Source organism: Poecilia reticulata, linkage group LG5 (genome assembly GCF_000633615.1).
Source record: "Poecilia reticulata strain Guanapo linkage group LG5, Guppy_female_1.0+MT, whole genome shotgun sequence".
NCBI lineage: Eukaryota > Metazoa > Chordata > Actinopteri > Cyprinodontiformes > Poeciliidae > Poecilia > Poecilia reticulata.
Window position 1 is genome coordinate 21,055,983 of NC_024335.1, and position 14,835 is coordinate 21,070,817.

Sequence of the window (14,835 nt, forward strand, 5' to 3'; positions counted from 1 at the left end):
TTGGCTGCCTGCAGAGGAAGTTGCTTCACTGCTAACAAAACTAGGAGTTGTGAAAACTAATGGAAGGAAAAAGGGAAGTGATGCATTGTGGTGTTTATTGATGATAACGGTGTATTCAATCTCTTACTGAGCAGTGCTTTAGTCAGTTAATGCTGGATTTTTAGGCCCTTGCGATGGATTACAGATCTTCCCAGGGATTAACCCACCTGTTTAATGAATGATGGTTGCAACTGACAACATCTTCCCCAGCATCCAGTTGCTCTGCATCCATCCACTAACTATAGTGCTACAATTTTATTTATTTTTTGCCATATCTTTAGTTCTGTTTACACAAGATCTCATGGTGATCATGTGACACATTTATTGTCGTCTTCACTATTTTATTGAAGCAAAGTGATGACATTTTTTAAACTTGCATTAACAGTAAGAACAGTTTCCATTACTAACTCTGTACCTTAGTCTTCCAATTGATTCCTTACATTTCTAAGTCCTATATATTTTATAGCAGGTAGAGATAAAAGTTCAAATGAATAAAAGAAGTAGCAACTTTCTGTTACCCAATCAGCCTTTGTGTTCTTCTTGGTGCACAGAACAAATACTGTAAATATCTTTAAAAAGGTGATGCTTTATAGCAGTGTTTACCCTGTAGTCTGTAAAATCTAATGTGTGTGTGGTCGATTAGGGGCCTCTTAATTAATCTTGGATAGTCGCATCTTTTCAACTCAACTCAGACGTACTTGTTTTGGCTCTGAAACCTGTTGTCTTGGGTGTGGTGGGCTGCTGTTGATCATTTATCTCTGGGGTCTGTGCTCACACCAACATGCATTGTATGGATGAAATGCTGAAACCTTCTGCTCTACAAGCTATGTGATCTTGTCTTCATCATTTTCCCTAAATTGTCTTCTTGTTGCTGTGAATCTTTCCAGCAGCTGTTTGAACTCTAAGTTACCGCCACCTAACAGGCAGGAGTGTGTGTCAGGGTCCCAGAAATTAGGGAACTTAGAAAGGAGTGATCAAATGGGTTATGATATTTTTAAACGTGTTATCAAAACATCTATTCAAATACAATTAATCATATTGCAATATCTATAAATAAACTTGCAACAACTTTTCACAGCAGGCTTGAACTTACAGAGTAAACTCAGCCAACTTGTGCCTAAGAACGATGTCGGTATCGGGTCCGACACTGATACTTGCTGTATCAGATTGGGTGCATCTCTATTCAAAAGGATTCACTGCTGCATTTTGAGGAGAGCAGAGTCCCTCTCTCTTAAATGCCTGTTAACAGATTGCTTAGAAGCTGACAGGTGAAGAGATTCATTCACTATGATCAGATACAGTGACATGTCAAGATGACCTTCTGGCTACTGGCTACTGAGCTAAGCGACAATAATTAGAACCAGTTGGGATGTGCTGGACACTGTCTGCTTCCAGATCTCTTAATACATTTTCACCAGGCGTTTGCAATCAGAAGATGTCTAAGAATGTTTCAGGAGGTTTTGTTCATCAGCCTTTGATGAACCATACCGACAAGATGGCACTATCGTTTTGAGTGCTCTTGTCAAGCACTCTTTGCGTCTTGGGAAATGTTTGAGGTGTTTGAACAAAAAATAATGACCTTTTAGATAAATTCTGCCTTCGGTCAGCTGCATAGACGTTTACAAAAAAAATCATGCATCAGCAACATCAACAAAATGTGAAGCATTAATGTTTTGTCAGCAGTATCAAAGTATACTACGGTTTTCAAACGTTTCAAAACCAATTAGTTAGCGAGTTGTAGTTAGTTAGTAGTTGGTTATGAAGTTAGTTGGAGGTCAGACAAAGTGCATTAGGAACCTCTATTTGCTTTGACTGTATGGAGCAGAGAGTACTGCATCACAATGACTGGCCAAGCTGTTGTTGTGAACTGCTGGTCAGCTGGCTGAAAAAAGATTTCTAGATTAAACCTTTTTTTTTTTTTTCTTTTTTTTTTTACAAGAAAGACAAATTAAACTGTTTTGATAAAAGCTAGTCATGGTATGGAACCCATTACAATTATGCATAACTAAACTCTGTAAAATAAACTTTTGAATCTAGTTCTGAATTTAGCAGGCATTTGTACTTATTTTAGTTTCAAGGGGTATTATTATGTGTTTTCCATCTACATAATACCATTCTATAGCACAATCCGAGTAACTACGTTTCCTTCAGTTATTTTGAAAAAGCTGCATATATCAAATATGACTTAAAAGAAATTTGACTAATATAACACCTTGAAATTGGGCCTATGTCTCTTTAAGAAAGTTATGCTCTTTCAAATACTCTGCCTTCAGGAAGTCATCACAACATTGCTCCTCTATTAAAAGTGTTTTTACTAGCATTGCACTGTGAAGTAGCTTGTATAATGAACTCAGCTGATGCGCAGTTCCACCAGGTGCTTGTTATTTGCTGCTGGCCAGTGGAGGAGCCGTGGAGGAGGGGTGCTCTGTAATGCAGAAGCTCCGATCTTCATCCTTAGTCCCACAAAGTGTTTTGCACTGTTGAATGTTTGCCACAGGAGATAAAGGGATTTCTCAAACGTGCATCAAAAAAATCAAAGCAGAGCTCTGGGTATGTTTTTGACGAGGGGAAAACTTTATGACATAAAGTAAAGCACAAAAATGTTGATTTCAAATCAAACTGCTGCTTTAACTCCATCAGTAAAAATTAAAATGACCAAAAAATGTCACCATCTTTGCAACTTTGATAATCAATATATTAGTGCTAATTTAATATAGGTATTAATAAATGTTTTGTTTTTTTAATCAAAAGTAACATGCTAAACTGTTTGTCTTAATATACACACAATGAGAATCTCATACAGAAACATGCCAACTGCCTACATGTTCATGCTTTTACCATGGTCTGCTGCTTCCTTTGCTTCCGCTGTGGAAATTCTTCACTTGTAAGCTATTCAAAGTGTTTAACACACCTGCAGTTTCCCCTTCTTTAAAACTTTACTGTCTATGCTGGTTTTTTTCTCTACTTTTATTAGATCAAAGCTAATTTATTATCTACAGCTGCTGATTTGCCATCTTTGGCTGTTTTTATGTTTTATCGCCAGTCATTGGGTTTCCATCTTTACATGTTGTTCTGTTTTTTTTCTCTCTCTCTCCTGTCGGACTTTCACCACCTGTCTCCATCTCTGCTTGCTTCGTGATTTCCCCTGACCGTCATTCTGCAGCAACTAGACATGTAGCGAGCAGCACAAACACGGTGTACACCTCTTCGTGAACTCTTTTCCTCTAAAACAGGTAACTGCTCATATGTCTGTGTACTTTTAAATGTTTAAATAGGCCGTCATAGAAGTCCACCTGCGGGATTTGACTTGACGGCATGTGAAATTGATCCGACCGCATCTTTCTGCCAACCTCACAAATTAGCTTGGCTTCTTCTTGTGTTGGGGTGATGTCGGGACCACAATGTCACACTTCCATTCGTATCTGCGCTTACTATGTCTGTTTTAGTTGCATTTATTGCAAGTTGATAGTTCAGTTGACGTGTGCTATATCCAAACCGCTGTAGAGAGGGATTACCCTTACATTCATGCAATCGTGCCCACTGACCCATACAAAGACACACACACAGATGCATGTAAAAAATAAAAGATCCACCAAGCCTCAGGGGAACAGGGTGTTCCTGAAAAGGAGAACAGAGAGCAGAGAGTTATTTTAGTCTTTAGAGCAGGCAGACGTGCAGCTTAGTGCAGAAAGGCTTTCTTTGCCAATGATTGTTATGCTGAGAAAACTTTTTGATATATACAGACCAAAACTATATCAATGATAATAATTACAGCTTGGTTTAAAGATGAGAGGATTTTTTTTCCACAAAAAAAAGTCTCAATGAATGTACTCCAAGGCTTTGTTTCACTACACTTCAATTAAGGTTGTGCTCATCTGATAACATTTCTGTTATCAGAAATGTCGAGAAAAGCAGTAACGGAAGTATTCTCTGTTAAATTTTGAAAGGACTTTAATGGTGGATTAATTCATCTTGAATTGTTTTTTTTTCTTTTCTTGGTGTTATTATTTCACATCTGATCATAATCTTTAGGTTACAGCTTAGCCTAAAATGCAAAAGAAAATAATTTTCATTTAACCAAGAACTTTGTTTCTGACAGAAAATGAGACAAACATATCCCAAAAGATAATAAATATAAAAGGAGGATCAATTTTAAAAAATGACCTTTTGCAATTGCCCACTAATGTTTTGACTGTGATGGGCTTCAACGTTTTGAGAACGGAAGGCCTTCAAGCTATGACCCTGACGTTTAGCTCCCTCCACATATTCTCTATCAGATTTGAGTCAGGAGTCTGGCTGGGCTGTTACAAAACATTAATATCACCTCCAACTGAAGAAATATGTTGGTAAAATGAAAAGATTTCTTTAACCTAAATCTGCCAGGGGTATAAATGGTGCTGGGGGCAAATCAAGGTCAGCGGTAACCGGTATGAGGACTGCATCATCGCACTGTATAATAAAACAGGAACTCAAACACAGATTTAGACTTTGGTGATTTAAACTCTCATTATATTCCAGTGGATGCACTGCTGAGGTTTGATCTACTGTTCTCTGGAGATATTTATATGACTTCTGTTTAAACTTAAATTCAAAGTCTCTTTCTTAAAATATTAAATTAGCATTGAATGCTTTTCAATTTAAACATTTCTTTTTCTGCATTTCAGGTTGCACACTTTGCTAACTCAGAGTGCATATGCATTGTGTAAGGGGGGTAGTGTGTGTGTATGTATCCTACTTTTAAGTGCTGGCTGTCAAAGAGGCCTCCCTTGGCACTGGACAGTCACATCTAAAAATACCCTTTCCACAAATTAACACCATGTCTCTAAGCACAGGTGCCATGGCCTCATACTTCCTCTGTGTGTGTGTGTGTGTGTGTGTGTGTGTGTGTGTGTGGGTGTGTGTGTGTGTGTGTGTGTGTGTATGTGTGAACTTTTGAGTTTATGATCATGTACATTTTTTGCTAAAAACGTTAGGCTGTCATCATGCAACATACCTAAAGCGGCGCTTTTTTTATCTGTTGCCTATTCAGTGTGTCCGTGACTAACATGCGGCACAATCCATAGCTGGCCTCTGACCTGGGCTTCCTCCGCTCTGCATCCTCCTACTGGCTGTCAGCGTTTGAAGTGAAGGAGGCCATGACATTACAGCACTGGACACACAATAGCTGCTGTGTGCTGCGACTGCGTCACAAATGTCCCCAGTAGTTGTCAGGCAGCGGGAGAGTCCATGTATGGGATCATGCAGTCTGGTAGTAGTGAGTCTGATATTAGGAAGCTGCATTGAAACTATGTATGTTAAGTGTAATACAGTATGCCTCATGGCTGAGTCATAGTGGGAGCTGGATGTTGTATGCTGCAGATGTGTTGGGGAGAGATGCTTTTAATATGCAGACATTGTACACTTTGCCTCCAGCAGCAATTTTATTCATAAAATAAATTAACACCATGGATCTCTTGAGGTCCTTCTACCATAAATCCAGAAAAAGTCTGGAATTTGCTATTATCGCTTTCCAGGTCTGGATCAGTATGGAAGCAATTTTAAATTTTCTGACTTTTTATTCTTTGTATGTTCATTTTTAACATGTACACTCATTTTTACATTGTGTTAAATTGCCTTGTTTCACCTTTGATTTGTCATGTGACATGTTGATTTTTCTCCCTTACTGACTAATTTTGTCCTCATAAAAAAAGAACCATTTCACAAACCTCTTTTTGTCTCTAAACAACTTTAAATTTAATTTTAACTGGTTGAGTGTTTTCACTCAGCCAGTCCAAGCTGCCAAGCGGCTCACCAGAACTCCAATTTCCGTTTTGGTTTTTGTTTCAAACAACCTCTGGTGACCCCACAGGACTTTAGAGTTATACTTCACAATGTTTTTTTCTTATCTATTGAATGGGGATCCCCTCGTTCTAATTCTGCTACATCTTGTTTACACTGTGTCATGATGAATTGAAATTATTAAGTGGGAAATTATTGAACTGGAAATTTAAGAGCTGATTGTAAAAGGTCACATGCAAGGATGACAAGGTGTGTGGTTTTCATTCCTCGCAGTACTTCAGGAAACTTGGCACTAATAGATAAGATGAACCTTTGACTTGAGAGCTCTTAGGTTCAACACCACTGAATGTGACGCTAAAGGTATTTAAAACTTGAATTCAGTTCAGCAACGTTTAGAGACTGATCCTGTACATATATATATATATATAAGACTGAAATAATGATCTGGGTTCATAACTTCTATACACTGATCAGGCATAACAGAATCAACGACAGGGAAAGGACATAAATAACACATCTCCTGTATGGCTGCAAGATATCAGAAAAATATTTAACTGTGATACCATTGATGAAAATGATGACAAAGATGGAGATTATGATTCCCCAACATGTTTCATGCACGTTTCTTTCCTTATCATTATGTTCCCATCACTCCATGAGCTTCAAAATCCGAGATACTACATACATTAGCTGTTTATTTCCTGTGCCACTACTTCTACCCATGCTAGCCAGCTCAATTTGAAGTATATGTATTTTTAGAGAAAAATTAAGATTCTCTATATTCTACCTTTAATTTACATCCCTCCATTGAGCCATTATGCATTGAGTGCCACATATGGTGTCTGGGTTTTTCTGTGAGATGATTAAGTCACGTGGCAGCAGTTTGGTTCTTGGTGGGTAATGAATAAAGCCCTCATTGCTGATTTTGTGTTCAGTGTAATAATGTTCTGAAACTTATTTGTGTATATTTTAAGTTAAAATCTGAGCTTTAGGAGAGTTTGGTCAGCCTTTGTTTTGTTTAGTAGAACAAATACAGAACAAAGTAGCTGAGATCTATAAAGTGAAATTGAGAATGTTTATTTTATTGATGCTAATAACCTTCCTCCTTCCTTGCAACATACATTTATCATTCTAAGTTGCAGGTTCAGTCATAAAATTAAAGATCTTTAAGTTATTTTTTTGATGCACCTAAAGGACTACTAACATTTCATTTGCGTGTGTTTACATGCAGACTTGTTTCTGCATAGTTACAATAATGTGGACACTCACTGTTAACTTTGCAAGAGTGGGAGTCCAGGTGTCAGGATAAATTCTCATTAGTATTAGATTAAATCACTTCATTGGAGTATGGAGCTACGAGTGCAAAGTTATTGTTTGCTGAAATCCACGTTCTGGTCCAAGTTTGTGTTGGAATGCCTGTGCGTATCAATGTCTTATCTCTGCATGGGTGTGTGTTATTCATGTAGGCCTTCTAACTGGCACAAAGCGGGCAGTGTGTGCCCCCTCGGGTGCTGAAATGCACACTTTGGACAACGGGCGGCTTCAGTCCTCCTCAATAGGAGCTGTCCTTCTTATTGTACCTCACGCACAATGAGCTTTTCTCTCTCTGTCTGTCTTTCTCTCCGGGTCATTCTCTCTTTATGACCATATACAGACAGCGTTTTTGATGAAAGATCCGATGAATCGGATTCTGACTGAAGTCGTGCTGTCTATCATTCCCACCGCACATGCTGCATCAGCAGCTGAACGGAGCAGAGGGCAGGCTCTCGTTTCATTATGCTTTTGGGTTCCAGGCGGGCTTAGTCATGCAGAGATTAACACAAGTCATTGCAGAAAGGGAACTATCTGCGCTGGGACTCCCCTCTGAGTGTTTTGGTAATGTGTGCATGCGAGTAAAGAGGAGGAGATGCAGCCAGGGGGTGATGGGTGTTCCCCTGGTCTTTAACTCACATGATCTCAGAGAGACAACAAGATAACATGACTTCCACATGACCTCCTCAACATGATAGAGGAAGTCCTCTTGGTGGCTAATGCCTCTAATAGCAGTGAATGTAAAGATGTTTACTTTGGAAATGGTGCTTCATTTTTTAGGTCAGTATACTTATGTGCTCATTTGGTTTTTTTTTTTGTTTGTTTTTGTCCTCTACTGAAGAAAATAATTGGAAAACAACACATCTAGGCATAAAGTGCAGAATGCTTTATATTTTTTTAAGTAGAATATTAAAAGATGATATTTATACACTGCTCAAAAAAATAAAGGGAACACTTTAACATTTAAGTGAACACTGAAGTGTTCCCTTTATTTTTTTTGAGCAGTATATATAACATCTACGAATTTCTGCTTTCATTACCGAGAAACAAATAACGGATAATTGCATTTACTAGAGTTACTAGAGTAACTGTTTACACAGTTAGTTGTGTAAACAGTTACTCTAGTACTCTAGTAACTGTTTACTCAGTTACTAGAGTTACTAGAGTAACTGTTTACTCTAGTAACAGTTACTAGTTACTCTAGTACTCTAGTAACTGTTTACACTGTTACTAGAGTTACTAGAGTAACTGGTACTAGAGTAAAGGTAACTCTAGTAACTGAGTTACTAGAGTTACTGTCACTAACTCTAACTCTGAGTTACAGTAACTCACTAGAGTAGAGTAACAAGAGTAACTGTTAGGAGTTACTAAGCAGGAGTATATGGCCATATACATGGCCATATACATGGCAGGAGTATATTCATACTATACATGACAGGAGTATATTCATACTATACATGGCAGGAGTATGCATGTTTGCATTTAAGGTTTTTACCAGCATGTTTTTTCTAGCTTTAGGTAACACTGATGTTTGGGAGAGTCTTAGACAGAGTCCTGACTTGAATCTAACAGAGAATATTAGTGAACTAGAGATAAAGGCAAGGAGGCGTTCCGCCCTCTAAGACTTTGAGCTTATTACCAAAGATGAATTGTCAAAATACCAGTGGACGCATATAAAACCTGGTCAGAAAAAGATTTTGCTTGCAGTGATTCCCTTTTTGACTATGTAGACCTTTACTTTAACTCAGAGAGTCCCAAAAGACTGGGGACGTTTCCACATTCATCATGTTGGATGACAGGTAGAATTATATTTCTTAGCGACTTTTCTGTAATATACAGTTTACTTTCGCAAAGCTTCCTGCCGCTTTTGTACTTCCTCCAACTTCATTTGTAAACATGTTATCAATGAACAGCTGATACAAAACCATCTGTTTCATGTAGGTACAATGAAGATTCCCACCCGTAAGGACTGAAAATGCTTATTTGTGGTGAATTCCGATTTGAAAAGGGATTGTATTTTAGTTTATTATTGGCTGATAGTTGTTTGGAAAGGATCAAAAATATAAAATGATTCCAGTCTGCAGCCAATTTCTTGATGCATTTCTGATAAAACAGCCTATTTCATGTGAAATCCAGTTGACTGAAGAAAGTCAGCTAGTGGTTCTATGTCTTGTACAATCTTATTGGGTTCTCTATGTTTTATTTAGTTATTCAATTGTTGCAAAATAAGTTATTGTACTGTTTCCACAGTAGAAGTTTCTTTTTCATTCACTGATAGTGGAGTAGACAAGCCATTAATACCCTTTATGGACCCTAACAAAAAAGTGAAAAACTTAAAATAAAATGAGACAAATTAACTGGAAATCATGTAGCAGTGACGCTACAATATAGCATCAGCAGCAGCTTGAGAACGTTTAGCATTTTGTGCTTTTAAGATGTGGAAGTCCAAACTCTGGCTGAAAATTTTAAATCTGTGAAGTTATTGCAAGCATTTTAAGGTGCCACCTTGTTGCAAATGGTCTCTTTAAATAGCCCAACATGCATTATATCTTGATAAAGCTCAAAAAGAACTGTTCCCAGGTCTTCATATTTTTTTATTGAAGAACCTTTGATCCTAATGACAAAGATTTATTTTTGCAAAATTCAGAAAAGTTCTACTGCCTCTGTCTCTTTCCCCTCTTTGATTTCCTCCTCCCTTTTTTTTTTTTTTTTTTAAATCTCCTTTTATCTCCTGCACAGACACCTCTACTTCTCGGGCTGGACTGTGGTGCATTAACATCGGGTCGCCCTCCCCTGCCACCTCGGCCCCCAGCCATGGCCTCACGCATCGGGCTGCGAATGCAGGTGAAACACAGCTTGGTTCAAGCATTCAGAAAGCTATAGCGATTGACAGTATATTTGGTTGCTGTCTTCATCCTAAATTTAATTAAGAAATTCCTCTTAACGATTTCATTATTCTTAATTGAACAGTAGCTGTGTGCTTTGCAAGAGTATTCATAATTGCTTGACTGTTTCTGATTTTGTCATATTGCAGTAACAAACTTCAGTTTATATCAAGAGTTTTATGTGAAGCTCATTTTGCCTATTCTCCTTTGTAAAAAAAAAAAAAAATTATAAAAAAATAACCACCAATGAGAAGTTTTCTAATGCCCAGAAGAAATTTGGGCATTAGACCATAAAGCTTCATCGACTTCCCCTCAATCCTAATCAACCTCTTTGTATCTGCTGACAAAAAACCTCCCCAGAGCATGACACTGGTTTTACAGTGGGGATGTTACACTGCAGGTGATGCCCGGTGTTAGTTTTCTATCACAAAGGTTATACAGTAACATTTTTGGTCTGGTCTGATCTGATCAATGCCACTCTATTAGATTTCTGGACTGAACTCCTCAGAGTTGTACCGAGCCTTCATGCAAAAGCTGTATTATTACACCAGTAAATTGGATCTGTTTATTAGTTAGATGACTTTGAAGGTAATTAGTTCCATTGAATTTTGTTTAGGGGTATCAAAGTCCTAATTGCAAATGCAACACAATGCATCAGATTTTGTTGTAGAATAATCTGAAAACCAGGTATCACTTTCCCTGCGCTTCAGAATTTCATGCTCCTTTGTGTTGATCTATCAGATAAAATCCCAATAAAATACATTAATGTTTATGCTGCAAAATGTGTAAGAATTCAATGGGTTTAAATACTTTTCACAAGGCACTGTATATTTAGTCACTTTTTTGACTATTTTTTCTGATGCAAATATTTCACTTTTCCATAATTTTCCAATGCCTTGCTCTATTCTTGGTTTCCTTAAGCATTCTGAGATAATTGTGTTTGTTTGCATGCAGCTGATGCGAGACCAGCTGCAGCAGGAGGAGCAGCGTGAGCGGCAGCAGCAGCAGACTGTGGCAATGCAATACATGCAGCAACGCATGGCTGGGCCCCCTACACCTACGCCAGCGATCAGCACTCCGCAGCAGTACCAAAGCATGCAGGTTCCTGTGGAGGTTCTGAAGGTCAGTGATTGTTACCAACCCGCTGTTTTTATTTTCTGTGCTCAAAAAAACGTTAGAAAATATTGTTCTGCAGATGGGAAATATATATTGATTCATTGTTTGATGAAATTCTGCTTTTTAAAAATGTGGAAAAGGTTTTTCTTGTCTACTGGAGAAATTGACGAATCAGTAAAATGATTTGTGCATGTCTTTTTATGAAGTTGTGACTGGATTTAATTTTTGCTTTTGTGGAAATGCATACGACTGCTTTTTGTCTTGACTTCTAAATAGGCAGGAAAAATTAAAACCTAACACAGATCTGTGGTTTAATCATTTTACTCTGAACAGAATTCCTCTGGCCTGCCCTCTCCTTGTACAACCTATTTTTAGAATCGGGTATAAGTCGTTGGGTTTTGTGTAACCAGCCCAAAAACAACAACATTACAAAAGAAAAAATCACTAAACAGATAGTACTGTCAGTCTTGTTTCAGACGATTTAATCATGGCTCAATGGACATTTCCATTGAGCGTTCTGACCAGGAGCTCTGCTGTGTAGCCAGGACTCAGAGACAGGTTTGAGAAAGGAGGAAAAACAGAAAAATAAAGGGGAGCAACGATCATGGAAGAAGCCAGAATGAGAAGATAAGAGACTTTTGACATGTTTTGTGATAGGCCAGATATGGGTGATGCAGATAGGGTCGGACAGGGACTGATAAAGCAAAGTGACATTTTGCCCGATTCCAGAGATTCCTGTGTTTGTCCTTATCTGTGTTAGTGTGCAGCACTCCTTCAGATGCTTTGTTTTTTTGTCCTGTTTGTAACTGTATATCTCTCCAGCATGTACACAGCCTTAACGGTATGGGGCAACACGCCTGAATTGCATCGACTGCTTTCTGTGCCTTCTTACGTGTGTGTGGTTGAATGGAATGGTGTCTTTGAATTCTGTGTTTTTTCTGTTGTAGATAAAGAAAGCTCTCTTTTCTGTCATACCTCCTGCAGCACATTTCTTTGGAGTTTGTCAGTTCCGGTACTGCGCGGCCTGCTGGGCCGAGCTGTCAGAATTAAATAGTTGGTCCTGTTGCTCGTCCTCACTGCTAGATGTGTTGTTATTGTATCTGTGTATCAGTGTGGATCTTTGTTCCTCTGGCAAGGTGAGGAGCTGAGAGACAGGAAAGTAATCGTTTGCGTTCATTGTCCTTTTGTCAGCGAGGTTATGCAATAACCAGCAAAGCCAAATTTCATGGTACTTGTTAAAGAAATGACTTCATAGAGTTTTGTGTGCATGTCGATGATTCTGTTTAAAGCTTCACAGGAATAAACCTTATTTCTAGTGCTGATCCTTCCCGTAATATAAATGTAATGTTTAGCCTGTGTCAATCACTAAGTTCAAACTTGGGCACTCGGCTCTTGTTTCTAAAATACATTTTTGAAGTTTCCTTCATTATTAGTCCAGCATGAACAGCTAGACACTCAGCCCGACTGTTTAGTGCACTTGAAATGCATTCACTGAATGCCAAAAGTTAATATGAAATTCCTGAAGAAGATTAGTGCATGCAAAAAACAGAATTTTATTTTAACTGAGAAAATAAATAAAAGGGAGTAGGGTTGGAGCAGTGTATTTCCAGTACATAACACTTTAAAGTGTACCAATGAATAAAACATATCCTATGTAGGGTTGCGCAGAAGTGGGTAGCAGATAAAATGAGATCCAACAACAGAAATGTCTTTGACAAGGGAGTTGTAAAACATCTATTTGCTGAAATGTTTGTGGTTATCCTAATATAACCCAGCTCTCGGCTATTAAAGTGGATAAAAGAAGCAGGGGGGCAGCTCCCTCCTCAGCTCCGGCCTTTGATGTGAAGGAATGAGGCCGGCTCATGACTCTGTGGAGCCACACTTAGGGATTTTGTGCAGCTTTGCCTCTGTAGACATCACGGACTTAATGCTGCTGTATATCCTGTGCCATCACATCACTAAGATATAAAGTGCTCTAAACATGGATTTAAATGTTAATGTTAAACCATTCTGAGCTGACTGGCTTTTATGAACAATATAGGGATCATTTTCAAACTGATTTATGTGAGTATACGTCATTTTCAGTTTTGAAACAATGAAAGAAGTCAAATTTGCTTAATGATTAAACTGAATTGTTGTGTTTTTACTTCACACAGGTGCAAACCCACCTTGAAAATCCAACAGACTATCACATCCGTCAGTCACGGAGACAACAAGTGAAAGAATATCTCTCAACCACCTTTGCTAACAAACAGGTATTTGTTTGTCAAACGCTCTACCGTACAGAGTCGCTTGCAAAAGTATTAAGCTTTTTCACATGTACTTTACTGGTCTGTATTTAATAGAAAAACACAAAGTACTATGTGCCTGGGAAGTGGAACAAAAGATTTAGTTTGTAATGACGTTTACTAATGACATGAAAAGTGTCGCGTGTGCATGTATTTATTTCTGCTTGAGTCAGTTATTTTAAGAACCGCCTTTTACTCCAGTGACAGCACACAATGTCTTTCAGGTATGTCTTTACCAGATTTGCTCATCTAATTTAGGGCCTTTGTGTTGTTGGAAGGTGAGCCTCTGCCCTAATCTCTAGTCTTTGCAGCTTCTAATATGTTTTCTTCCAGGAATGCCCTGTAATCAGCTTTAGCTGTGAACGAAAAGAATCATAATTTAAAAAAAAGAAGTAGCATGATGCTGCCACCCCCAAATGTTACCGTGGGAATGGTGTGTTCAGGTTATGTTAGTCGCTCAGTTTGCTACCACAGATAGCTTTATTTTCTAACAAAACCAAACATAAATTAAAATTTGTAAACAACTTGTTGTTTTTCCACTTCACCTACACTTTGTGTTGTTCTGTCACATAAAACGCTGACCGAATTTATGTAATGTCATGTCAAAAAAATGTAATGTGACAAAATATGAGAAAGTTCCAAGACGTATGAATATTTTTGCAAGGTGCTGTATCTCTCATTTATATTCAATACGTAGAAAGACAGAACCTCTTCTCAGTGACTGGTTCGAAGCATTCTCAGTTCACCGTCACCCTTTTTTTCTCCTCTTTGTGTCCCCCAGACGGTTCACGCAGTGGCAGGGATTATGCCACCATCTCCTCCCACAAACATGGGACCTGCGGGGGGTTCGGCGTCTGCACCTCCGCCACTCCACTCCCCACACATGTGTAAGGAGCAGCTCATGTCTGGCAACAGCGCCCCCAACAGCCCAATGGCCATGCTCAACATTGGCTCCAGCCACGAGAAGGAGGTAGGCAACTGCAAGCGTGCTGGGCAGACTGTGCAATAAACATAAACCCATAAACATTAGGTTCATGGTCTTCTTTTAAAGCTCAGTTTGCAAGGACCCAACACAAATATATAACTTAATTATGCCAATATATAAAATTACGAGGGTTGAAAATTAGCCCAGAGGCGACATGATCTCCACTTTTTATGAAAGCGTCATAATGTTTTAATTGCACTCTGGTGGGCAGGAGCAGCACTTTGCAGAGGAATAGTAGGTGAGTTGGAAGAAAGTGGTGACTAACTGAGAGAGGCAATTAGTGGAATTTAAATGCTCCATAATGGCCTTCCTGCTGTAATTACAGCTTAACAAGTGACAGAGGAACAGCAGAACACTGGGGCCTTTGAACCTGGGAGACTTTGACCAACACTCTGTCTTCAACTCTACAATTTCTCTTTTTTTTTCTTTCTTT

The 14,835-nt window shown here is 38.5% G+C and overlaps 1 protein-coding gene across 5 annotated transcripts in view; it reads left to right on the plus strand.

The window, feature by feature from the left end:
- Positions 1 to 14,835, plus strand: part of tfeb (transcription factor EB) — a 36,507-nt gene that overhangs the window by 11,302 nt on the left and 10,370 nt on the right. For 3 of the 5 annotated variants that reach the window (XM_008409261.2, XM_008409265.2, XM_008409262.2), the window contains exons 2-6: positions 3,203 to 3,272; positions 9,868 to 9,972; positions 10,968 to 11,135; positions 13,286 to 13,384; positions 14,199 to 14,387. In XM_008409261.2, the coding sequence (XP_008407483.1) occupies positions 9,943 to 9,972; positions 10,968 to 11,135; positions 13,286 to 13,384; positions 14,199 to 14,387 (486 nt within the window). In that variant the 5' untranslated portion in view covers positions 3,203 to 3,272; positions 9,868 to 9,942. The remainder of the gene's footprint in view (positions 1 to 3,202; positions 3,273 to 9,867; positions 9,973 to 10,967; positions 11,136 to 13,285; positions 13,385 to 14,198; positions 14,388 to 14,835) is intronic. The other 2 variants (XM_008409264.2, XM_008409263.2) reach the window with 1 other exon arrangement.